At 46.2% G+C, this 27,386-nt stretch overlaps 1 protein-coding gene and 1 non-coding gene across 8 annotated transcripts in view; one reads left to right on the top strand and one right to left on the bottom strand.

The window, feature by feature from the left end:
• DIP2C (disco interacting protein 2 homolog C) overlaps positions 1 to 27,386 on the bottom strand; it is a 308,047-nt gene that overhangs the window by 62,229 nt on the left and 218,432 nt on the right. For all 7 annotated transcript variants that reach the window (XR_011248191.1, XR_011248192.1, XM_069547940.1 and 4 more), the window contains 8 exons: positions 23,249 to 23,359; positions 18,438 to 18,561; positions 18,067 to 18,176; positions 17,841 to 17,943; positions 16,178 to 16,242; positions 14,059 to 14,152; positions 13,860 to 13,979; positions 12,572 to 12,686 (listed from right to left, as the gene is read on the bottom strand). Coding sequence is in view for 5 of the 7 variants with exons in the window: in XM_069547940.1 (XP_069404041.1) it covers positions 12,572 to 12,686; positions 13,860 to 13,979; positions 14,059 to 14,152; positions 16,178 to 16,242; positions 17,841 to 17,943; positions 18,067 to 18,176; positions 18,438 to 18,561; positions 23,249 to 23,359 (842 nt within the window). In the remaining 2 variants the exon portion in view is untranslated. The remainder of the gene's footprint in view (positions 1 to 12,571; positions 12,687 to 13,859; positions 13,980 to 14,058; positions 14,153 to 16,177; positions 16,243 to 17,840; positions 17,944 to 18,066; positions 18,177 to 18,437; positions 18,562 to 23,248; positions 23,360 to 27,386) is intronic.
• LOC138417963 (U6 spliceosomal RNA) lies at positions 10,216 to 10,322 on the top strand. The gene has a single exon (XR_011248374.1). It is a non-coding gene; the product is annotated as a U6 spliceosomal RNA (small nuclear RNA).

Below are 27,386 nucleotides of genomic sequence, written 5' to 3'. Positions count from 1 at the left end.
GAAGCATGGAAATTCCACAGGGCTCCCTTGTCTCCCTGCCTTCCCCTTACATGTGTCCACTAGACACCAACCAACTCCTCCAACTTACTCTTTCCTCCTGCAAGGTTGGATCTTCTAGGTTTGAAAATGGCTAAGAAGGGAAACTCAAGTCTCCAGGAAGGAGAATGACAGCAGTGAGTAGAAATGCCAGACTGTGAGTGTGGCCTCCAGGTCAGACATATGCTGAGTGTACACACTCTCAGTTGCAAGAACTGGCAATTATTTGGATGAGAGACCAGCTATCAAGTGCTTGGTGGTTAGGGAAGGTACAGCTTCCCACATCCCGGGTCTGCTGCCACCGCCCCAGCTCACCTCCACTCGAGTCCTCACTGCTTCCACTCAGCATCTGGTGGTGCTCACCCTCCACGCCCACCCACTTCCCTGGGCCCAGGCCTCCTCCTCGCATCCGGCAGGGTGCCTCATGGCCTCTCCTTCACTGTCCCCCGGGGTGGCTCATCACCCCATTAACAGCACCTCCATGCCCTCCTCCACAACAGGTACCTTCTAACCATCCACCCAGGCCTCCTCCATGAGGGCAAGGGCTTTCCTCTGGTCACTGCTAAACCCCCACCCCTGGAGTCGTGTCCAGTAAAAAATGTCTGCCGACTAGATCAGTTAATAAATGAAATATTTATAGGATCGTGGATTTTATCCCTGAAAATGAAAGATTCTTCAATGTGAGCAAAGTGAGAGAGTATAATTTAGGTAAACATCACGTTTGTTTCTCTAATTTCCCAAATATTTTTTCTATAAGATTGCTGGAAAAAGCCAAACGATCTTTTTGGCCAACCCAATACAAACGCCTAAGGTGTTTTAGGACCTAAAATACAAACTATAGATAGCAGTCTGCCATATGGCTTTAAAGTATTTCATGAAGGTTTATAATGAAACTAAAAAACATAAATGGGGAAACAAAAGCTAAAATTTGCAATAATGGGTATTTGAATCAAGTTATTGGTATATTTTAAAAAGAAGCATATATACTAATTACATTTCAATTTAAAAAAAGTAAGAGTCTGAAAATCAAACTATTCCATCTGTAACAATCAAGAAGAGTAGGACTAAAGAATACAAAAGCAAAGTTGCCCAAATAATAAGACCCACATGAAGCCACCTGGAAATGAGCCCCAAACAGTGGAACTGATATTGATCTCCTGGCTGTATCTTTTCCAAAGGCCCCAATAAAATTGTAAAATGAAAGAGGAGCCCCACAGAAACCCTAAGGGGGCCAGGATTCCCTCACCCTCATCTTCAGTCAAGACCCCATGTTGAGAGTCAGAATCATCAGCCTGAGCACCTGCTGTGGGCCAAACTGTGTTCCCTCCAGAAGACATGTTCCTGTGCTAATAACCCCCTGTATCCAGAACTTGACTTTATTGGGAAACAGGGTCTTTGCAGAAAATAAGTAGTTAGTAAAGGGTTATAGGTCTATAAGCCAGGGTTGTTGGCACCACCAGAAGCTGGAGAGATGCCCAGAACAGATTCCCCTTAGAGCTCTCGACGGAGCCAACCCTGCCAACAACTTAACCTCAGAGACTAAGACCCCAGAGCTGTGAACTGTTACAAAAGCCCAAGCAAATGAACATTCTTAATATAATTTATAGGTAAGACTGTTTTCATTTTAAAAATCCACATGAAGGCAAAATGCTGAACCAGCCAAGACATATCCCAAGTATGGGAAGATTTAAGAACTGATACGTTGTGACCAAGAAGCCAGGAGGGAGAAGTTCTTTCATGACCTAGCAGTGTATACAGTCTGTCTTAGTTACGAGATCCACTTTCCAACATCCAGTATTTAAATATCTTAAAATCATGAACTGCATTTATTACAGGAATTTTTCAATTATGTCTGTAAAATGCTAGTTATGGGAAGACTGAGTTATGGGAAGGCTCACCTAAATGTAAACCAACAGGACTAACTTTGCACTACTGTAATCTATGCCATATATTATATTTAACAGAGTCCCTGCAAGTCAGACATTCTTGGCAGCTTTGCAAAATACATCCAAGAAGGCAACACAGAAGCACCTTAACTCCCAGGCACAGTACTTGGCCTTGCTGCTCACTTGCTCACACACCTGCGATCCTGGTTGTCCCCCAACCTTTCCGCAGGACCTGCTGTGCCATGGAGGGAGCGGGAGCTGTGCTCAACTGGGTGTTTCATGTGCCAGATAGTCCTGAGCCATTTACACATCAACTTACTCATGACCGTGAACCTGCAGAGGCATTGCTACTTTCCCATTTTACAAAATAGAAAACCAAGGCTCAGAAATATTAACTTAGTTGCCTGTGTGAGTGGAAGGGCTTGTGGGGATTCAGACCCACAGACAAGCCCCTGCCCAACCATCTTGTCTCCTTTCCCAACACTTTCCCTGCCTCTGGCCTAGAAGACTAGGCACTTTTTAGTTCACTGTAAGTTCTTTCATGAGATTTTAAAACCGTGGTATGAGTAACGTGAGCACACCCTTCGGATGGACACAGTAAGCTCTGCATGAGAACATACGGCAGAAGGCTAAGACTCTGCTCACCTCCAGCCCCACTCCCTCCTCTGGCAGCCACTACCCACGTTAAGAGTGAAGTTCCAGCCTTTTTGGCCCTATTGCCTATAAAATATGTGCACATACAAATGTGTTTACACCAAAGAGAAGCAGAACCCCATGTGCACATTCTTCTGCAACTTGCTGTTCTCACCAAACACCTTACAGAACTTCCCACATGGGTGTGTGCATGTTAACACATACAGGATGTGTCCTGGACACACCAATGAACTAACCTGCTTTAATTATTACATGGTGTTCAATAATATGAACACATTTTTCTTTCATTTAATTTGTATGCATTTGGAAATATTTCTGTACATACCTAGAAAGGGAATGGAAGGATCAAAGAGCATACACATTTAAAATTTAAACAAAAAATTTTAATAAAGCCTAAATACATTCTCAAAATGGAGAAGGACATGGCAACCCACTCCAATATTCTTGCCTGGAGAATTCCATGGACAGAGGAGCCTGGTGGGCTACAGTCCTTGGGGTTGAAAAGAGTCGGACATGACCAAGCATGCACGCACACACCTTCTCAAAAGACTGTGTCACTGTGCAATCCCACTAAGAGTGAATGAATATTACTATGTTTTCACTCACAGTCCATTGAGTGGACTCAGAATGCTGTTCCAAGCATTTTACGTATGTTAACTCATGTCTTCTTCACACAAGCCCATGAGATAGGCATGACCGTTCCTCACTCATAGACAGGATATGCACCACCAGGGCAGCGGTGGTGGGGTTGGCCAGGCATCATGCCCAGAATGGCTTCAGAACCCGTGTCTTCCACCTCGGTGCTAAGCTACCCTCAGCCTTACCCATTTCCACACACCTGTGCTGACACTGATCACCAACCTTATAACTGTTTCCAAAATGGTGAGTAAAGTGCATTCCTCATTGTTGTTTCAACTTGTATTTCCAGGATTATTAACCAAGTCAGGTGATCTTTTTTCTCCATTAATACCCTCCTAGGAGAAGGCAAGGTAACCCACTCCAGTACTCTTGCCTGGAAAATCCCATGGATGGAGGAGCCTGGTAGGCTGCAGTCCATGGGGTCACTAAGAGTCGGACACGACTGAGCGTCTTCACTTTCACTTTTCAGTTTCCTGCATTGGAGAAGGAAATGGCAACCCACGCCAGTGTTCTTGCCTGGAGAATCCCAGGGACAGTGGAGCCTCGTGGGCTACCGTCTATGGGGTCGCACAGAGTTGGACACAACTGAAGCGACTTAGCAGCAGCAGCAGCAGGAAATAAAAAGTCCAAGGAGATAAACCAGGTGAGGGGAGAAAAACCAATCTCAATAAGCAAGATTTTTAGGAATTTCAAAACACCTACTTTAATAATCAAAACAAGTAAACTACATAACGGCCAAGGGTGCCACAGACCCAAATGTTAGCTTCCAGGTTCAATTCCAAGATGATCAGTGTGCTTATGCATCTCACACAGAAAACAATTACAGGAGGAATCATCCTGGCAATCTCAGGACCACACAGAGCTGTCTTCATACTCTAAGAAAGCACACAACTAGGAATGGCCAACACCGCCATGGTAGAAAAAGGGAAAAGCCCATCTGAAGCCAAAGTAGAGGCCCCGCAAGGAAGGAGCTGATGGAGAAGGCCATCAGTGGGCAGTCTGTACCCACTGTTATTTGTGGTGCCATTTTTAGCCTCTAACACACTCGACATGATCAGCCTTGAGCTGATCACGCTCCTACAAGGTCTAAAGAAAGAGTTCCCGCACATGCAGTAAACACATCAACACTATGCAAACAGCCAGCCAGGCTCAAACATGCGGAGATGCCAAGTAAGTGGGGTCAAGTCGGCAACAAAGGTTCTGAGGACTTCTGCTGCTGGGACTCAACAAGGTAACTACATCTTCTTAGTGCCACTGCCATCCTCCAAGCCCTCAGCTAGCTGGGACAACAAAGACACAAGGTTGAAACATAGTACTCCCCAAATTAGGAGTTATTTTAATGTAGTTTTGTCCCTTTTTTTCTGATGAGAGCAATCCATGTCATATTAAAAAATCATTTTAAGAGCTGAGTAACATACAAAGGAACGTTTCTCCCTATATCACATCCTTACCTATTCAGTAAGTATGTAGTTAGCAGATTTTTTTTTCTGCTAAATCTATTACTTACAGAGGCTTAATTTTCTCTCAGCAAGAAAAGGGATCACACCATACACATTGTTTACAAGATGTGTATTCTTCATTCATCCTGGTTACTTTTCCCTGTCAGAGAGCAATCATCCAGAACCAGCAGGGAAACAGGCTGCAAGTCTGGAGTTAGGGAGGCTACTTCCCAGCATCTCCCTCTGTGCACCTCAGTCTCCATCAAAGCAAACTTCTGTGCTCAATTCAGTATAACACCAAATACAGTAAAATCAACTCAAATACACATGATCAGGACAATGAGATAACATGGTTACTCTGCTCTTCACTGCTATCTCATTAAGTTATTTCAATTTAGATGATTATCATCTCCAAACTATTTCATGTTAGAGAAGTTTTAAATTTTCAGCTACATTTTTAGATAAAATGACGAACAATGTATTTTTATCTCTTATGTTTTTAAAATAAGATTGTGTGTGAAGTCGCTCAGTCATGTTCGACTCTTTGCGACCCTGTGCACTATAGTCTGCCAGGCTCCTCTGTCCATGGGATTCTCCAGGCAAGAATACTGGAGTGGGTTGCCATTTCCTTCTCCAGGGGATCTTCCCAACCCAGGGATCGAACCCGGGTCTCCTGCACTGCAGGCAGACGCTTTATCCTCTGAGCCACCAGGGAAGCCAAAATAAGATTATGGATCTCCAAACTCTGCAAACCCCCCACTTCATCCCCATACGCTGTGTTAACTGTTCTTCAGTCTGGATCACTAGTTGGTTTGCCTCTGTCAGAAATCGTCAAATTTTAATTTCACCTGTGAGCTACATGGTAAGGACAGTTTCACATTTGCAATCTTTGCCCTTTGTTTCAGCCCAGCTTTCTAACTACTAAATTAGACGCTTTTTCAAAGTGGAAAATATTTATGGTGGCACAGGGGTATCTTTACCATTCTTTGGAATTACCGACTTAACTACTGTGTTATACACACACACACACACACACACACACACATATATACACCTTTTTTTTTAATTGCCAAAGTGTCATGGTATTGAAAGAATACCTTGTATTTAAAAGGGTCACAAAAAGCTTTTTTAGTTCAATCAACATTATCACAATGTAGCTGTTAAACAATGCACTCTATCATCTATATTTTAGAGATGGAGACACAATCAAAGGGAACCAAGGAGAAACTCAGTCCAGAAAACAACCTACTGGCATCCATCTTGTCCTGGTTTTGTAAGTCTCCTGTTGAGTTTAGGCATCATGGATCCTACTTTTCCAGTATTTTTTATTCTACAACTAGTCTTCAGAGAAAAAAATACTAACTATTCATCTGGATGCACACTGCTGGCCCAGACACCGGCCAGGGCCCTGCTGCCAGCTCTCCAGTGCACAGGTACTCCCTGCTCCTTTCCAAGCAGGATCCGGAGGTGACTGTGACCTCCTCGCACCCGAACCTTCCAGGACACTCCCTTTCATGTAGGTGAGAGGCCTGCTGCTGCCTTCAAGAACAGGGACATCAACATACTTAGTGGCCATGACCACGGGCGCCAAGCCACCAAACCCGGTGTCCACTCCAGCAGGACCAAATGAGAGCAGCCTCAGAAGGCCAGCCCTCCTGGCTGCCACACCCAGATCCACAGGCTGCCCAAGCAGCTTCCCTGTAACAAGCTGGCTTGCAGATTTACAAACATTTGAACAGAAGACCATCACAGAGCAAGACGTGTTCAGAAAGGGCCAAGGCTCTGAAAGTCTGAGCAGTGGAGGTGCAGCGGCAATTTTTCTTCACTAAGGACCATAGGCCAACCACTCAGTGCCATTTTCTACTTAAATGGACAAAAGCCAAGTGGGCAATCATCTGCTCCAGCTCTTTACTGAAAGTTCAATCTCTTCTTCACCACAGGGCAAAACAAGCTGTCCTGGGAAGGTTATTTGGACAGGACACAGATGCTCAGACAACAGCACAAAGGAAAAAATCAGCTCCCAACCCTTCAAGTGAGAATGAAGGACTCAGCAACAGAAACAGACTGACAAGGCAGCCAATCACTTGTTTTTCGGTTTTTTATCCTTTCTTTTAAAGATCATCCAAGATTTTAAAATTTAAAAAATAAAAAACTAAAAAAAAAAAATATGCAAAAAAAATAAATAAATAAAGATCATCCTATGAGTAGCAGACAAAGTGTGAGTGCTGCAATGCTTCCAGTGCTGACTTTATAATACTTAAGAAAGTGTCCAGTTTGTCCTCACTCCCAAATCCACAGGAGCAATGACTAGGCCTCCCGGGCCCCCACTCAAAACTTGAGTGAATAGAATGGATCAAAGCTGTTTTTACTTAATAACTTGCCCTCTCACTTCTTACGTGTGCCAAGTGCACTTCAAGTTTTGGGGAAAAAATAAGCACAAAGCACAAAAAGACAGATTCATATTCCAAAAGCAAGACCATTCTGTAGACACAGCCATGTGCATGGATACCAGACAGAACAGGAATCTGACCTCTAGCCACTGGTCACACAGCCTGTAGAGGAAAATGTTCCAAAAAAACATGAGTGTTTTCACAAGTTTGCTTGAAAATGAACTTAAATATGAACATGTAAGAAACAAGGATGGTGAATGAAACAGGTTCTAAACAAGAGTTTAGCATGTGTTTTTCTTCTACATTCACCCGAGATAGAGACACTGTCACCCACTTCACCGCCACGCCGTCTGAGCAATGCCCCCCTGCACAGCCAGCACTCACAGCTCAAATGCAGCACAGGTCTTCCCTGGCATTAGAGCATCACTCCAGAGCCCCAGGCTGCTGCCCCACACCATACCTGTGTCCATGCCTTATCCTTCTCCCCTGTCTCGGCCCTTTTCAGGACCAGACTCATGGGGGCGTGGAAAGTAGGGACCTGGCCTTTCTGCTAATGCTGCTTTCTCAGAGCATCAGATCATGATACTATAACTTTATGCAGTTAGCTGCACCTAGTCAGTCAAGTGAAATTAAAGCAAACACACAAAAACCCACAAGACTTCACTCGGGTAAAATGCAAACCTACATCTTTCTGCTTAGGTGAGTGCACACATCCAGTACACAGACATGCGGGAAAGGGCTGCACTCTTCACAGCCTTTGCTGCTGGTGAATTACAAAGGGTCACTGTAAGTACAATAAGTGACTTTAATGCCTCACTTTACGTATTTCCCATTTTTCTTTTATTCATCTATTAACATAATATATACTAAACACCAACCATCAGCCAGACAGAGACAGAGAATAAGCAATAATACACCAGTGAATCTGCCAGCCTGTGAGAAGGAAGCGAATGCAGAGAGGGCATCACAGAGAGTCACGTGAGCATGGGGTGGTCAGGGAAGGCCTCAGCCATGCTGCCCTACGGGCACACCAGAGACCAGGAGGTCTGGCCACAGGGACAGAGGATGGGACCAAGAAGGGGCATGACCAGACTGTGTGGCCTTGTGGTTCCTGGCCAGATGGGACAGCAGGCAGAAGGGCAGGCACTCGGTGAGGTGGTGGGAGAAAGCGTTGGGCTTGGATGTCCCCTGCAAACTGGACAGGATGCTGGAGCTGGTGGAAGGTGTGGGGTGTGCATGTGGCTGCAGAGGATGGTAAGAGAGGACGGCAGTGGAGGCTTAAACTAAAAATCACGTCTACTCAGCCTCCACCTTTCCTTCCCACGTGAAAGGAGAACTGAGTCCACAGTGGCCAAGACCCAAGAGATGAAGACCAGCCCCCAATTTTCACATGCCCCTGGAGAGCCTAAACTCCTCATGGACAGGGAGCACACATGAAGCCTGGGAGGGGGCAGCAGGAGGGGAAGTGGCTACATAAAGCCTGGAGGGGCACGGGGTGCGGGCATGGGGCTGGTATGTCAGGCACGGGACGGGGCACAGGTTAACTGGTCCACAGTGACACAATCAGTAAGTAGCCTACCCTCCGCCCTTTCTATCACAGGAGGTGGCTGTGAAAATCAACATAAGACTGAAAAGCACTCTTTCAAATGTACCCGTTTTGGACAAACTCAAGGTAAATAACACCATGACGAGCACCTGGCTGGTCTTGAAATGCACCCTGAACTGCCCCCTAGAACCTCTCTCCTACCAGGTATGATGGGCATGAAGTTTGTGATTTCAAGTCACGTCAAAACCAAAATGGGGTGTCAGGTAGCACAATGGCGTATCAGCCTCTGTGAGCAGCTCAGCACATGAGAATTTGCTGGCTGTCTGAGGCCAGTCATCACCAGTGCTCTGTTCAACTTTACTGCATAAAGGAGATCATTTTCTGAGGCACTGCAGACAGATGTGTGCTGCCTACAGGTGCCATATCTCCAGAACCACAGGGCACCTTGGACATGGTATCACCTGGTCAAAGCCATAAAAGAACAAGAAAAAAAAACCAGAAAAAGAACTCAGTGAAGCAGAGAGCAGCAACTTATCAGGCAGAGGTCAAACTACTGGTCATGAGTATGCTCACTGAACTCGGAGGAGAATGGAGGAACTGAGTGGGAATTTCCCCAAAGGCACAGAAAATGTAAAAAGAACCAAATAGAACTAAAGAATAACAGAAATGAAAATGACACTAGAGGGACCCAACAGTTCAGATTAGAGAACGTGGAATGGATCGGCCATCTGGAGAACACGGCAGCGGAAATCATCCAACAGGAAAAGGAAACAGAAACGAAAGACAGGAGGCCAGCTTAGGGGCCTCTGGGACACCACCAAGCGCGCTGATGTTCACAGTACAGGGTGGCAGAAGGAGAGACAGAAACTCTGTCCAGAGAAATGATGGCTGAGAACGTTCCTGACCTGGGAAAGAAGACAGACCTTGAAGTCCAGGAAACACTGTGTCAGGATGAACTCAAAGACATCTCCTCAATACACGCTGCAATAAAATGGCAAAGGTTAAAGATAAAGAGAGAATCTTAAAATCAGAAAGAGAAAAGCAACTAGTTACCTACAAGGGAAACCACATATGACTGACTATCAGTCGACTTTTCAGCGAAACTCTGCAACCCAGAGGGTTTGGCAAGACATACTCAGAATGCTGAGAGGAAAAACATAGAACTAAGGAGACTCTACCCACAAGGTTCTCATTCAGACTTGAAGAAAGGAGAAGAATTTTACAGAAAAGCAAAGCTGTAGGAGTTCATCACCACTAAACCATTCTTACAAGAAATGTTCAAGGGACTTTTATAAGTGGAAAAGGACATAACTAGAAATAAAAAATTATGAAAGAAAGATCTCACTGGTAAAGGCAAACAGGTAGTGGCAGTGGTAAAGGCAGTGGATCAACCACCTGTGAAGCTAGTAGGGAGGTTCAAAGACAAGAGCAGTAAAATCATCTACATCCGCAATAAGCAGTTAAGCAACTCACCAAAATAAAGAATGTAAAACAGGACATCAAAAACAAAATGGGGGGGAGTGGGAGTAAAAATGGAGTGCTTTTAGAATGTGCTCAAACTTACTGAAAACTTAAGTGACCATCAACTTAAAACAGATGCATATATACACAGGCTGAAATATACGGTGCTCACTTCAGCAGCACATATACTAAAACTGGAATGATACAGAGAAGATTAGCATGGCCCCTGTGTAGGAATAACATGCAAATTCAGGAAGCGTTCTGTATTTTTTATACTTAAGGCTGATTCATGCTATTGTATAGCAGAAACCAACATTACATTGTAAAGCAATTATCCCCCAATTTAAAAATATATATATGACATTCACAGCAACCACAAACCAAAAGCCTGTAACAGACACACAAAAGAATAAGCAGAAAGGAATAAAACATACCACACAGAAACCACTTTTCCTTTTCTTTCACTAGTAACTCCTTGCCTTGTCCACCTCCTGCCTAGAAACCTTCCATGTGTACAACCACTCAGAGCTTTTAAAACTCAACATTCAAAAAACTAATAAGATCATGGTATCTGGTCCCATCACTTCATGGCAAATAGATGGGGAAAAATGGAAGCAGTGGCAGATTTTATTTTCCTGGGCTCCAAAACCACTGTGAACAGTGACTGCAGCCATGAAATTAAAAAATGCTTGCTCCATGGAAGGAAAGCTACGATAAAACCAGATAGCATATTAAAAAACACAGACATCTCTTTGCCAACAAAGGAAGGTCTGTATAGTTAAAGCGATGGTTTTCTCAATAGTCACATACAGACATGACAGTTGGACCACAAAGAAGGCTGAGCGCCAAAGAATTGATGCTTCTGAATTGTGGTGTTAGAGAAGACTCTTCAGAGTCCCTTGGACAGCAAGGAGATTAAACCAGTCAATCCTAAAGGAAATCAACCCTGAATATTCACTGGAAGGACTGATGCTGAAGCTGAAACTCCAATACCTTGGCTACCTTATGAGAAGAGCCAACTCACTGGAAAAGACCCTGATGCTGGGAAAGGTTGAAGGCAAAAGGAGAAGGGGGTGGCAGAGGATGAGATGGTTAGACAGCATCACCGACTCAAAGGACATGAGTTCGAGCAAACCCTGGGAGAAGGTGAAGGACAGGGAAGCCTGGCATGCTGTGGTCCATGAGGTCACAAAGAGCTGGACATGACTGAACAACTGAACAACATGCCAAGCACAGCAGGGGTCCCCAACCTCTAGGATCTAATGCTTGAGAATCTAAGGTGGAGCTGATGTAATAATAATAGAAATACAGTGCACAATAAACAGAAATGCACTTGAATCATCCCCAAACCACCACCTGTCCCTCTCCCCCTCCTTCCCCATCCACTGAAAACCGTCTTCCAAGAAACGTCCCAGGTGTCAAATAGGTCAGGGATTGCTACTCTAAAGCGCGTCTCTGGTGTTCAATGAACAGCAGTGTGTATCTGTTAATCCAAACTCCTGATCTATTCTCCCCCAACCCCTTCTCCTTTGGTGACCATAAGCTTATTTTCTCCGTATGTGTTTATGGGAACTACTGACAAATCCAGACAGGCCCTTGTAGCCCTTCTCACCCTGGGCAAAGTCAGCTCTTATGAGCCGTAACCAAGGCCTGTCTCTGATAGGCACCAACGGCTCTGAAATGGGCAGTGATGCCAGAGTGACCTAGGACCAAGGGCATTGCATTTGCTGACCTTAGCAAGAGCCCCAGCAGCCCAGCTCCACAAAGCAGGAGACCCCAGACCCCAGGTTCCTCTGAAGTGCTGCTGAATAGTTCAAAAGCTCAGAAAACCAGTGTATTTACTGTGCAGTGTGTGTAGAACTGCCTAAAATGAAGACAACATAAAAACCATGTGTAAAAGGGAAAAGGGGTGGCCACAAAATTTTCGTTTCATCTGTTTACTCTGTTCTGTTGATGTTGATTAGACACTAAGTTGTGTCAGACTCTTTGCAACCCCATGGACTGCAGCATGTCAGGCTCCTAGTTCTCCACTATCTCCCAGAGTTTGCTCAAATTCATGTCCAATGAGTCAGTGATGTAATCTGACCATCTCATCTTCCACTGTCCCCTTCTCCTTTTGCCTTCCATCTCACCCTGCATCAGGGTCTTTTCCAAAGAGTCAGCTCTTCGCATCAGGTGACCAAAGTACTGGAGCTTCAAGTTAAACCTGAGCCTAATACAAGCAAATGAAAATATGCATAACCTGCCAGGACGAGGATCACTGCTCAGCATACCTACAGACAGACTTCCACTGACCTGGGAATCACAATGAATCTCCAGAGTGATAAGTAAGTTTCTAACTAATGAATTTAGACTATTCAAGAAAATCCATTCTAGCATATACAAGAATGAAAACTCATCTTGAAAGTTGGGTCTTATTTTTATTCTCACACTAAGATAAACTGCGAAGACTTCTGGGCCTCTGTTAGCTGCTGAATGAGACCTTTCCCCAGGCTGCCCACTGAGTTAACAGATTTGTACCTCCGGATGGCCACAGTGAGAGCCTCTGGTGAGCTGGCGCAGGGGCAGATGACCTCCTGGCGTAGACCTTTACTTTGGAAGACGTTGAGAAATGCATCACAGGAAGAAATAGACCCTAGACAGAAAGAGGGGATGACAGTGGACAATTTAAAATATCCCGTAATATAAAATGCCTTTGAAATTACAATTTAGGGACATGTGGAGTTAGGCCAGCATGGACAAATACTTCATTTAACATAACCTACCATTTCTGTTACAATGAAAGCTAATATTATTCTCAAACACAGAATTCAAGAATTAAAAAAATGCAACTACTATATTTAACCATATCTTTTTCCTGACTGAAGAACTTAACTTTAATAACTTTTCTGAAACTTGTTCTACCATTTTCCACATGCATGTTCCAAGAGAGAACTCTAAACCCAACTAAATGAAGAAAACATTCCTCTGTATTAATATGAGTGATGACATCAAGATATACAGTTATCAGGAACCTATTCAGCTAAACTAGTTCCTAATACAAGTTTACCTTGCTTCTTTTAAGACCTATTACTCTGCAGTTATTGGTAAAACCATTTGTGTATTAAACAGCTCACAATTTATAAAGTTCTACTGAAAACAGAAGAGTCACTTATAAAACTAATATACAAAATTACCTGTTTGCAGATCAGATGCTCTTTAAGTGTATGATGCTTTAATTTAGAAACACAGATACTGCAAAGTTTACCAATGTGATCAGAAACATTCATTTACTCATTTTCATTCATTCATTTTGCTTCTAGCTTATATGCTCTTCTCATAAAAAACAAGCTAGCAGAGTTTCTGTTTCAACTGACTGAAATATCTCTCAAGGTATATTAATAGTATTCTGTGCAATTGTTCATTTATTTTATCCAGGTAGTTTCTGGTACACAATTTGATAACGAAATTCCACAAAAAATGACAAATTAAATTTCCTGATCAATAAACCTGCTATGGACCATAAAATAATCATAATTAGTATTTCTTGAGCACTTATTATATCCCAAGAACTGTACATAGGGACTGTTGCATATCTGATGACTGGGTATCATCTTGCCACTAAAAGGAAGAGTAGAGTCTAACAAGTCATGTTTCCTCAGAATCAGGAAGAATAGCCAGGACTCCACCCCAGGGCTGTGGATGGACCTTCAGGCCCTGATGCCCTGAGGCCCTGGTTAGAGTCTCCTTCACTAAGGTGAATGCTAGGAAAGGGGAAACCAAAGCCCAGGGAATGAGGCTCCTGCTGCCTGCCTGGTCCTTCACTTACAGGGGTTTGCGCCGTCGGCCACTATCAGCATCCGGAGAGAGGAGAGGTTGATGTCTCTCTGATCCCTGTGCGCCACCAAGGCCCAGTGCATGTCCCGGGATTTGACACAGGCCACTTTTGCTAAAGGAGAAGCAAGTGCAGTGAGTGACCGCCTGTATCGTGGGATGTGTTGACACTCAGTGGCAGCCCCCCAACGCACCTTTGTACTGGCAGACCTTCTGAATCCAGGACAGCGGGTTCACCTTCATCAGTGCGTAGGGGATGCTGATCACATGCATCATGTTCATGACACTCTGGAAGCAGGATACGGGGGTGAGCAGGCAGTAGGGTGGTGTGGGGATCCCATGAAGGGGGTGAGCAGGGGGCGGTGAGGCAAGGTCCACATGGGCATGACCCTCCAAGAGGCTGTGGGCATGGAGGTGACTCCTCAGAGGGTGTCTTGGTGCCCCCAGCTTCTACTGATACAACTCAAGAGTCTAAGTCCAAATCCTTTTCTTAGAAAAACTTAAATGGAATAATCACTTTTTATTGGGCTTTCAGTATTGAAGCTTAGCTCTCTAGTGTACTCTATTCATTTTGATTCACAAACTTAATTTCCTTTATTCAATGTTACGCTGAACTCCAAGCAGCAGGGGAGAGTCGTCTTAACCCCCACTCTTCTGTCTGGCCTGGCTCATGTAGACCAGGACCTGGAAAAAGCGCTTATTTCTTTAAATGGACGACAAAGGCTAGTTCTCTAGGTAAACGGGTTGGCACTCACACGTGCAGCCGGGATTCATACGTGGCGCAGACTCATCCTCTGTGGCTGCACCCCCTGAGCTGGCAAGAAGGAACCACGATGTGGGGACGCACTAGACAAACCTACCCCATCAGCTCTGCCTCCTTTGTGGGTGGAAGTGGTACGAGAGGGCACAGAAGCTCTGGAGCAGCTCTGCCTGAAGAGGACCATGTGCCCCTCCCTGCACTTGTGAGCCTGCTCACCGCCAGCACTCACCCCGCACCTCGGGCTTGTTGCCCACTCTGTGCAGGTATGAGGCATCTTTCACCATTAAGATGATGCTGTGGAAGAGTGGGAACTGTCTAGTCAGGGACCAGCCTTGCTCCAGAAAGTGGCAAGCAGAAAGAGACTCCGCAACTGTCAGTTCCTGGGGCAGCAACCTAGAGCACAGCACCAGCAGGTGACAACATTCACAAGATCTACCACAGAACTCTTGAAAGCAAGACTGTCACAAAAGAACTCCAAGAGCTGTCAAGTAAGTAGATGGGCCAGGTACTCATTACACATGAGGCCATATGGTTCTCATAGAAGGTCATCATTTCCACTGGACAGATAGGAAAACTGAGACTCAGAGTGACTTGGGCAATGAACGATTCTTGGGCATGGGAGCAAGCGATGTGCCATGTCACAAGCCACAGAAGGACCAAGGTCCAGCTTGGGTCCTCTGGGCTGTGCTCTTCCTGCAACACCAGCAGACAAGGGGAGTGTGCATGTGGGGCTGTGCCTGTATGTCTTACTGATGAGGGTCCAGGCGCTCATGGGAAGAAGTTGCTCAGCTGGAGCCCCAAACCTTTGTCTGCAGGATGTTTGCAAGCTCTTGTTCTAATAACTTCTGGTTTATCAGGAAATAACAAATCCCACTTCTTATAGTTATGTTCCAATCACTTGTGTAAAACTACTAGAATTTTTTGCTTCAAAAAAGATATAAAGTTTCAGCATAAGAAACTTAAAAAGAGAAATGGGTGAGCGGAAATCATCACATGTACAACAGACACAGGGAGCCTCTTAACAGTGATGCTGAACACACCCTGAACAAGGCCATCAGTTCTCACACTGCACTAACAAAAACAAGGCCTCTACAATTCACACTGAAGTTCTGACCAAGGGGAAATCTGTAAGTACTTTTCCCCGCAGCGTAACTCCTGAAACGTTCATTAAACAACAATTCAGAGAGAAAAACAAGAATGTTGCAACCAGATCAGATGTGTGGGCAAAGTGACCCAAATGCAAGCCGCCAAGGTTTCTGAGCTTGCCAATCTGAGCTGCTGCCCATGGGAAGGGAGATCCTGAACTTTCCTGAGCCTGAGAAAGGCCACGGTCACACTGCAGCCCCAGAGCGTGGCCCCCAACACACGTCAGCAGCTACCAACCTTCTGGTTTGCTGAGCTTTCAGAAGTTATCTTAGCTGACAACCAAAGACCTCCAGCAATGGCAGCTTCTCTTTATCACTTGGGAGGAAGGGGTCAGATTACGACTCTAACCCTGACACTTAGCACATGCAAAGGTAAACAGGACAGCAGAGCCAGGCCATCACACTCACCGTGAGGATTCCATGCCAGAGCCCAACGTCTTTCTTGAAATCCAACACATTCACAATCGTTTCAGCTGTACAAATACAGAGTCAAAGATTTTAACAAAAGACAGTCATGGACCAAAGGACAAAGGAAATTCAGTATCACATCAGTGGCAAGGAATGGGTCTTAGAAAAGTATCACCTCACTGTCTCTATGGAAATGTTGCAGCCTCCTGTCAGAGCCTCAGAGACAGTGGCCTGCCTGGAACAGCAGCTCTTCAACCATCACTTAAAACACCCCACTCCTTCTCCTTTTAAAATGTGTTTTCCCCCTCCTTTCCTTTTTCTTTCTTAAAATATTCTTTTCCTGTCCCTCATATGTTCTCTCAAGAGAGAGAAATGCTGTGTACTTGCAGGAGGAGGTGACTTCCAGCAAACGCACCACTAGAATGCTCACCAAAGTCTCACACCAGGTGCCTTGCCCCATTTCAAAAAGGGACATTCAAAATACACAGCCTGTATTCTATTTTATGCAAGATTTTTAAATGCAGAGAATTAGGGAGCAAATTTACATTATCTATCCTCCCCAATGGCCCCAAGACTGATGGCTCTGGACCTTTGGGAAATTAGGGTAAGGAATACAGGTCATGAGGTGGTGGAAAAAAACTGGAATTCAAACTGACAAACAGGGTGGTGATCATCAGAAGTGATGTGTCTTCATGTGCGAAACATCTGGACACTTGTCCAGGAACCAGACATCAGTGGAACATCTCCTGAGAGAGTGCACTGCTCTTAAGAAGGATGATGAGAGAGAGAATAAGAACAGCAAGAAGAGCAAAGCGTCTCCTCCACGACTCCTGACAGACTCCAGGAAGAGACTCCAGCATGGCGGCAGCCTGAGACATGACCAGGGGAGACCTGATGGCAGCCCTTCCATCATGGAGGGAGCTACGTGATCTGACCCTTCCTGCCAGGAACCGTCAGCACTGTTTGCATGGTTATTGCCCCAATTCACTCTATCCCTGTGCTCCCAGGACCACCCCAAGCAGCATAAGGAGAGCACATCATGGAAACCAACGCTCGACTGAACCCCGGAGGCAGCACAGGGAAGGGGGCACTGTAGCATGGGGCATGTCTGTAAAGATCCCAGAAAGGTTCTGGTGTGCATCCAGAGGTGAACACACTCCAACCATGTCAACTATGTGTTATGGCCTGAACTGTTTTCTCCCCAATTCTTACCCTGTAGCCCTAACCCAGGTGTGACTACGCCTGGAGATGGGACTCTGAGGAGACAGTTAAGGTTACAAGAGCCCATAGGGCGGGGCCTGACCAACAGAATGGTGTCCTAACAAGGAAGGAAGAGACTCCAGAGCTCCCCTGGCACACAGAGGGGGCCCTGTGAAGATACAGCCAGAGGCGCCGTCACAGGCCAGGACCCAGGGCCTGCAGCTCTGGGTGCTGGGCTCCACCCTCCAGACTGTGAACAGCAACACCTGCAGTTCAAGCCCCAGCCTACGGTGTCTGTTTTGGTTGGAGACTAGTAAGATGCCAACTAAACCGTCCAACAAATGGACCTTCAAGATAGCCAGGGAGAAACTTAATCCGACTCTCCTCGTGACTGGTGGGCATAATACACACCTCTCAGGGATGGATCTGGGGTCAGGAAGCCCCAGCAGGGGTCTGCCCATACCTTCTGTGTAGCCACACGCCTGTGTGAGGGCCTGGCAGTGAGTCAGAAGCGCGATCCTCGTCACGGTCACCCCGAGCACACTTCCATCCTTGCACGTCTTGTACTGCAATGAGAAGGGGCCAGGAGGGTAGAGCTCCAGGCCCACACCCGCCGCTGACCCTGAGCTGTGTGAGGGTTGCAGCATGTGTCACTCAGTTCTCCGCCTTGTCCAGACCCAGCGACTCACCTCAATATACGCAGTGTCATTATTTGCATCCTTAATGTGTGGAAACCAATCTCGAGGCGGTTTAGAGAGATGTTTTGACTCTGTGACAAACCATAATAGTTTTGGCCAACCTTGGAAATAAAGAACAAGTTCCTTTCAGGCAAGCATCACTAGAAGACAGATGTGACCCCACCTTCCTGCTAATGGCAAGATCCACAGCAGCACAGGCCAGACCAAGTCTCTGTGTGTCCACCAAGTCTAAGGGCATGGGCCAAGGTGCTGTGAGCCTCCAGGAACCGGAGCCCGCCACATGCAGGCTGGGAGACCTCCTGTGTGGACAGCATGTTAGCACAGGCCATGGGACACATCCTCTCCGTCCAGCACGGGCTCACCTTTGAACTGCGGGATCTCCCCTGTCGGGCTCTTTGGCAGCCCCTTGTGGCAAGCATCGCTCGTCAAGGCTACAGTAACCCCACAGCTTCCAAGCAAGAACCCGATCTGCTGGCTTCCTGCATCCTGGAGATGGCAGCAAGGAGGTAAGGTCATGAGTAGAGGTGATGGCTGCTCTCCCGACAAAGCATGGTTTCACCCTGGGATGGCACCAACCCCTCAGCAGAGGCTCAGTCAGAGAGTCAGGGCTTGGCCAAACCTCATGCCCTCTGCCCACTGCCTAACCTTGGGCAGGGCACAAGCTTGGCCTCAGTCCTGTCATCTGCGCCATCCCCTTGGCCTGCTGTGACGGACGCAGAGAGGGAGCTCGGTGCATGCTGGTGCGCTCATGGGGTCTCGTTTCATTCCCCTCCAGTTGAACAACACCATGACCATGGGCCAGAGAGGATCCAAGAACATGCCTCTGGTCAGGACACTGACCCCAAATAGTCTATGATCACACCCACGCCCACCATGGAAACAAACATGCCACATGGAGTGAGGGCACCACCACACAGACTGAGCAGCAGCATTTGGGAGCAGACACTGTGGGAGACGCACGCCTGGGTGGTGCCATCCCAAGCACCCAGATGCCCACAAGTCAGTTAATTCACTTTCCTTACTCCCACCACTCCCCCCAGCTACGATTCAGAAAACAAAGCTGTGGAGCAGCCAGCGTTCCTGGAAGGGAAACATCAGGATTGCGGTGAAGCCATCAGCTCCTTCTTTCCCACTCCAGTAAAATCAGCAGCATCAACATCTCAGAACCACATCTTCCCAGTGCCTAGCTCCCACATCTCACTGCAGATTGACAAGCTCTTCTCTACAAGGAATCCTGCATGACCAGCCTCCACATGGCCTTGAAGCCCCAAGAAGGGGAGGCAGCCTGGTGCTTCCGCATGGGGACCTTCCCATCCCAGGACCCTTGTGAGACTTTTCCTTCAAGTAGAGCTTTTTCAAAGAGAATTATATAATCTGTCCCTTCACTGTGAATGTGGGCATCACATCATTAAAAGCTGGACCAGGCCAGGGGCAGGGAGATGGCTCCACAGCCAGGTTCAGGGACAGGAAGGCACTTCTCTGTGATCGTGAACTTTCAGGGACCATCTACAAACAGGGCACTCATAGTGGCTCAGGGGAACTCCCAGGGCAAGTGTCAGACCTGCCAGGGCTCACAATGGAGGCCTGTTGTCTCCTAGGTCCTGTATGTCTAACATTTCCTCCTAAAGACCCTAAAACACAGAGGAGGGGTTGAGAGTAACCAGGATCAGGATCCGTGGCTACCATGAAATTCAGCTTTGTACCTGCTCCTTAGCGTCTTCTTGGTCTGGAAACTCCTACTCAGAGGTCCAGGTGCATGCCCACTTCCCAGAGCCAGCCCTGCCTGCTCACTGGGCTGAGATAAGACCCCACCACCTGCCCTCAGAGGGCCCCCAGAGTCTCCTTCACATACCTGGACCCTTGAAGTTAAGCCCAGCTTGACCCCAGAGCCTCCATCTTCAGCCCTCCATGGGCCAGTTCTCCTGGACTCCGGGTCAGCGCCCTGAGCCTGATCCTTGGGAGCCCACCCACATCCCACACCACCACCATGCGGAAAAGGCTCCACAGAAGCTACTCAGGAGGCACGAGAACTACTGTCCTGCGGCTGGAGTGCTCCCCTCTCCCATGCTGCCTGTGTGACTTTCCCTGGAATGGCTCTTTCTGGCCTGTGCTGGCTGGGGCCTTCCTCTGTAGAGCTGAGCTATGGGGCTACAAAATCTCACAAACTCTCCTGTGCTGTGGAAGAAAAGGTGAACCACTTCTGAGTGCAAACCTCTCTCTCCCTCACTATCCTTTCTCCAACAGAGCTGATGAGTGTCGTCACTTGCTAGGCAGTCTCTCCACACCCACAGTCTGTGACAGGTTAACTTCTCAAGCAGCATTAAATGCAGCACGTGACCATCCCCTACCCAGTCCCATCTCAGTCTCCCAGTCAGAAAGCATCAGCCATACTCATGAGAAGGATTCTCTCTGGCAAATCTGAGGTAAGTATACGGAAGTCCTCTTTCATGAACTCTGTATTTGTGGTCCTGAAACTACTAGCTGGTGCTTTTCCAGTTTTGATGTTTGTCTGCCCAAACTGCTAGCTTCTCAGCAAGTGGGTCACGTGCTAGATTCTAAGGGACAGACAGTCTGCACTGGTACAGGACAGTAAGCCCCGTCTGAGTCCAGAGGCAGATGCTGATGCACCAAGTGCTGCCGGGCTGGACTCCTGTGGCCTCAGGGCTCACTCAGTCACTGGTCTGTGGAACTGAATGTACAGTTTCACCTCTGGTATAGCCTTGCCACTCCCTATGCTGGCAGACGGGAAACTGGCTTCACAGCTCCGGCCAGCCCACAGGTCTACTCTACTGTCATTTGGCCTTCACAGACCAGCTCAGCACTCTCAAGGGGGTGGAGAGGACAACCACCGTCCACACCTGCCCACCGTGGCACAGACCTTGAAGGTTCCCCTGTGACCCTGTCCACTCTGTAGCCAAGTCCCAGAGGGATATCCCTTTCTACTACTATGAACTTCTCAAGTGAAAAACCAGCCTTTACCCCTCATTCCAAGAATAAGAATAAAGAAACACACATGGGACTAAGTTGTTCTGTGAGGCTCAGCAACACTCAAAATCTGGAAAATCTGGTTCTCTTTAGGCCCTTTAAGACAAGGTTAGTGTGCCCAGGACTGGTGGCTAGAAGATTCATAACTTCATTACCAGCGCCACTGTGAGCGTCTCACCTCGTGCTGAATGACAACCAAGCCAGTGTATTCTTTCATTTAAAAGTAAGAAAAGTTTTCTGAGGACAAACACTATGTTCTGAAGGCACAGACTGAGCCCAATGCACAGCTTCTGGCTTCATGACAGCCTGTGAGTCATCTCCTGGTTCTGTCCTTTCAGGCATGTTCTGAGGGAGAGAGGGCCAGGAAGGAATCCCAGCTTTTTCTTCTGAGAGAGGGTTCCCGGTCCTGAGGTTAACAGTGACCATATGAGGGTCTGAATGGGCCCGGGAGATGAGTGAGACAGAGCCACATGGCAGGCCACAGCCAGGAACACCTATGACGGCTACAGGCAAGTCTCAGGAACCGCAACAGGTGCAGGTGAGACACCCCGCCTTCGCTCAGCAACCCCTGGTCAGGATGTGGCAGAGGCAGGTGCCTCTTTGTTCAAGTGATTTTCCTCTGCAAACCAGCCCTGGTCTGGAAGACAGGAGGCTCTAGACATAAAGTAGACAAATCTACTTTCTACGTGTGATGAGTGAACAACTGCCACTCACAATGATAAACACTCAGGGGTCCACTTACTGCAGTGCTCATGGAGAATCTGTGTCTCCACTTGTAAGCCTACAAACCCCTCCTGATTATCATCGGAGAATCCAAAGGACCCCAGTCCCCTGCATTAGGTGTCAATTAAAAAGGAGCATCACACACTTGAGCACCTTCCCAGATCAGCAACACCACCAGAGAACCACAGGGGAGACCATGGTTACTGCTCAGGGAATCCTCAAGCCCTTCTGCATTTCCTGTCCATTGTGAAGGTCACAGGGCTCAGAGAGATGAGGAAGCACTTTATTGAATGTGTATCATACCCCAGGAATGCTAGAGGCAAACCCTTGCAAATACTGGAGTTCTCCTCAGGCCACTAGAAGGGGCTCTGATGTCAGGGGCTGCAGGGCTCACCCCACTTCCAGAGCCACTTGCAGCCCTGCCCTCCTTGCAAGTGCACCCAGCAGGCCAAGTAGGAAACTTGCATATTTTGTACCCAGGAAATGGAAACAGCAACCATTCCCCAATCATTTTCTAAAGTAACCCCACATTCTCTCCTTCCAACCCCAGGAGCAGAGTTTCAAAGGCACTCACACACCATGAACAGACCTTGAGGCATTTCCCCATTTTTATATCAGAGTAGCCACAAAGACAGCTGGAAGATTCTCTGGAAACTCCGAGCCTGAGCACGTGAAAGCCCTACATTTCGGAGCTGGGAAAGTCACCTCACACAGTCTGTTCAAGATGATGTGCTAAACGATGGCAGGTGAATCCAGAGTGGAGCCCCAGGGCACAAGCCATAACACGAGCAGTGGCAGAACCACCCCACAGCCGTGGGCTCTGTCTCCTTCCACAGTATCAGAGAGTCTCTGGAGGACCATCAGCACCAACCCCAGCAGAGCCTCCTCTCCTCACCCTCCCTTCCAAAGTTATTGCAGGTCTACGGGGTGAGAAGCAGTCATTTACGTGGACAAAGACACACACTGCTGTGCAGGATTCTGACACTGGACTACACTACAATTGTGACAGCAAGAAAAGTTACTTATTCTTCTTTAAGAATAAGATTCAACAAATTATAGCTGAACCTGGGACTTGACAACATCCTAACACCCGAACAAATGCGACAACTGCCACCCCTGAAAAGTAAGTAAAAAATCTTACCATTTACTCAGATTTCTAGCACAGTGACACTGAAAAAAAAAGACACTGGAATGCCTGGCTTTCTGGTGGATGACCCTGCTCAAAACACAAGGGAGGCCCCACCACCAGCAGCAGCTGACTCCAGCCACTGAGCTGACCACAGAGTCAGGGCTGGGATGGCCAATGAGAACTGCACAGTCTCAGAGACAAGGTAGGCAGCCCTGGGCTTTCTGATACACATGCTGCTGAGAAGAAAGCTCTATAGACACCGTTTGCGCATTCCGACCCCACAACAGAACCTTCCAGTATGGCCAAGGGGCCTCAACAGAAAGACGGGTTCTTTACCTTTCTGGTGAGGGGTACCTCAATGGGCACAGGCACGACTTCGGCCAGCAGGCAGCCGTAGAAAGCCACCATGGAGGCAGCGGGGTCGTTGTTGGGGAACACCAGTGCCACCTGGACCCAGAGAGAGACAGAAGGATTAACACCGACACTGTTTCACTAGAAAAAATTAAGATGCCCCGTTTAAAAATGCATTTTACTAAGACGTATTTTAATAAGTTATCAGATACTCTTCCTTTAGCTCATGTGGAAGGCAAACAGATTATCCACGGTCCTGTCTGCCACCGCATCAGAATGCAACTATCCATGATGTTTACATGTTATCTTCCCCAAAGGCACATACTTTTACACAGACGAAACCAGTATGTACATACTACTTGTCTCTCACTGTTGTCACTGGGCTCTAAAGTGTGTCCCTGTGCTTCCACAAGGTCTTCACCATGGTGACTGCATGCTGGGCATGTCCTCCCTAAAGTGCTGGACTCTGAGCAATGCTAGTCTGACCCCAGTTTGACTTTAGCACCCCAAGCCTTGGTGTTCTTACCTGAAAAGTGAGAATACTAGCTAGTAGAACCTACATGCTAGTGTTGTAGTAAAGGTCAAATGAGAAAATGTGTAAGGCTCACACTATGCCTGGCACATGGCGGGCAGCCGTGAATGGCACCCACCCAAAAGGCCCCGGGTTTGACCGGCCCTGACAGCAAAGGTTCTGTGAACACTGGCCCACACCTGCCACATACTGCCTCTTGGGCTCAGCATGTGAGGAGCTAGGAGCAAAATAATCATGGAATTCTAAAAGGTAAATTTAAATTACTATCCAAATAGCCAAATAATGCACTGTATGATTTTTCAAATGTTTTCTGATAGTCCTCAAAAGAATCTTAAGAACAATTTTTTACCAGATGGGCTGATAATTATTTATTCTTGTATGAACTGTGTTTCATTTCCTGTGCCTATTTATCTGCTAGTATTTATATTTTATAGTATTAACTCTTATATTTGATGCCAAAACTTGATATAATGCTTTCTATTTTCATGAGTGCATCTAGTGACGTCTGTACACTTGTCAAGTTCTTCCTGTACATCATCACCAAGCGTTTGACAAACTCTTCACACATTTATGTTCACCTGGCGCTCAGGTTAGCATCTGCAGTGGAGCTAGCGCAGGGTCCGTCTGCTTGCTCTTCCTCACCCGACGCTCCTTCTGGAGTGGCCCTCCCTACTCCAGCCCAAGCAGCCACCTTTAGGATAGACAGGCAGTCCTACTTTCGGATCCACGCCCCCCACCCCCGCCGGAGCTCTGCAGGACTCTACCTCATGCAACACAAGCTCTTCCCACATGCTACTGTTGCATCGGCCCTGCCCTTCCTTGTTAATAATTAACCACATAAATCCCATGATTTAGCAGATGTATGTTTTTTGTATTACTCTATCAAGAAATTTAACCCATTTTTCTTTAGAAACACCCTAACTAGAAGTTACTAACTTTGTCATGAACAGCTGGATAAAACATCTTAATCACCTCCACATCTAAGTAAGCAGGTTGGCATAAAGGATTCGGATGACAGCTGAGGACAGAGAAAGCTGAGTCTTAACCCTGACCCTGCAAGCAACTCAGGATAGCTGATGGAAACAAATTAAGTTTGGGATTATGTGAAGATTTCCTATCTATATGGCATTCCTAAAGTTTACTAAAATCAGACAATGAGAGCCAAATGAAACCATAAGGCCATTTAAAGCCATCCTGTACTACTGAAGAATTTTAAGAAACTCTGCAAAAAAACTGTTAATGAGATATTAATCTTTATTTTGTCCCCAAAACACCCAAGCAGATGCCAGGCTAGCATTAGTAGGACTTCCAAGGAGGAATGAAAGGATTTATTTGCATGTCTCTGCATATAAACCACAACCTATTTTAAAAATGATCTGAGGTTTGCACTGGCCTCAGGTATTCTGTCTTCAACTGGTGGTCTGAGAGTAGACAGCATCAGTTTTTAGATCTGGATCTGGCAAAACAACAATATTCAGTCAAATGTTTGCAAAGCATCCAGGGCACCACTGCTGCTAAGACTGCTCTCCTTGAACCAAAACAGAGGAAAATACAGGAGATGCTGCAGCTCCTCCCCAGACTAGTGACTCCAGCCCAAAGTCCCCCTAGGGTACCTAGTCTGCAAGCAAGAGTCTTCAAGAGCACAGCACTGAGCAAAAGGCGGCGGTGCTTCCACAGCTAGACTGTGGGTCAACGAATCCCCAAGATCCTGGTCTGGTGCCCTCCCAGCTCTGTTCACAGGACAGTCAATTTGATCCAGGATTTAAAATCCCCACTGCTTGATCACTAAAGTTCATGCTGAAAATGTCATGTTATATGACATTTGCAGAGTTGGGTTAAAACAGGATGAAATGTTACATTAACATCAAGTGAATTAAAGCAAAATACAAAATTGTATATTATGCTCTCAAAAATATAAAAGTAACACAGAAAACAGTCAATACCTACAACCTCTTTTAGAATCAAAACTGAATTTTTTTTTAAGAATTTAAGAAAGGGAAGACTATTTGTGTCATTCTCACCACATTTCCATTTTCTGTCTCTATCAGTCACAAGTCCTGTGTTTTGGTAACTGCACAGTGATTCCAGTGCAATACACATATGGACGCTTCATTTTCATAAGCCCACATAGTTTCTTTCTGTTCAATTCCCTATGTATTCCCTGGCATTTCATTGCACTTTATGCACAGAACATAACAGGCATCAACAGGCCACCTCCTTGGTCTGCTCTCCTCCACTGGTCTTCCCATACCAGCCACACACCACAGAACTCCCCTCAGTCCTTTCCACTCTGTGCTAGAAACTGAACTAGAGCTCTGGGCTTGCTTTTTCTCCCCAAGAAGTTGTCTCAGATTCCAGAAGCTCCCAAAATGAGAACCCTCTCTGTCCTTCTAGAACAGTCCAGGGGATCTCTCACCATCTTTTTGGAGACCTTTTTCATTTTCCAACTTACAGATAGCCAGTTATCAATATCTTCATTTTTCCCTAACATAGCAAGCTCCCTGAAAGCAGGCTTCACATATGATGCATCTCTGTTTATTCCACAGCTCCCACTACAATATCCTGAAACCTTTTCAGCTTAGGCACATAAATGCTTTTTCAAAGCCCAAGCAGATACCGCCCCCACCCCACACCCCGCAAAGTGCATTAAGAGGGTCACCCACATAAAGAGCATCTATAATTTTTATGCCAAAGACAGAATGTTCATTATCCTTGGGAGAATTACATTTAATTTAAAACAATTTTCAAAGAGGTAAAGAACCTGTTTATTGTGATAGGTTACTATCAACTGAATACTACAGTGGCATATGCTTATTTAATAGGCATTTATATGCACATGCCATATCCCAGCCACATGAATACCTTTCAGAGGAATAATTTAGAAATGCAACTTTCCTCACACAATTCAAACCACCTGCTGCTGAAGAGAATAGTTTCACATATTCGATCAAAATCTGTCCCTACATTCTTTCTTACAGCTGAACAGAGATGGTTTATTTTGCAACTGTACTGAAAATGAACTTTAAAAATTTGCAGGCCAAGACTTAAAAAAACATCTCTACTGAGACCTACTAACCAAATTATAAGGGAGACATTATCCATGCTACTGACATTTTATTGTGATAAAATGAATATAACAAAGTTTATCATGCTGCCGGTTTTCAAGTATACAGTTCAGTGGCATTAAGTACATTCACACTTTTGTAAAACCATCATCAACTATGCATTTCCAGAACATTTTCACTTTCCTAAACTGTAACTCTGCCCCCATAAACAGTTAACTCCCCATTTCCTCTTTCCCACGGCCCCTGGTCACCTTCATTCTTCTGTCTCTAGGAATTTAAGTACTCTAAGTACCTTGTATGAATGGAATCATACAATATTTGTTCTTTTGTGACTGGCTTATTTCACTGAGCATAATGTCATCAGGTCCCTCCACGTTGTAGAACATATAAGGATTTCCTTCCTTTTTAAGGCTAAATAACATTACACGGTATGAATATACTGTATTCTGTTTATCCGTTCACCCCACCATGGATGCTTGAACTGCTGCCACCTTTTGGGTTTAGTGAATACTGTTGCTGTGAAAAG

Source organism: Ovis canadensis, chromosome 13 (assembly GCF_042477335.2).
Source record: "Ovis canadensis isolate MfBH-ARS-UI-01 breed Bighorn chromosome 13, ARS-UI_OviCan_v2, whole genome shotgun sequence".
Classification (NCBI taxonomy): Eukaryota; Metazoa; Chordata; class Mammalia; order Artiodactyla; family Bovidae; genus Ovis; species Ovis canadensis.
This window is presented reverse-complemented; position numbering and strand designations above follow the sequence as displayed.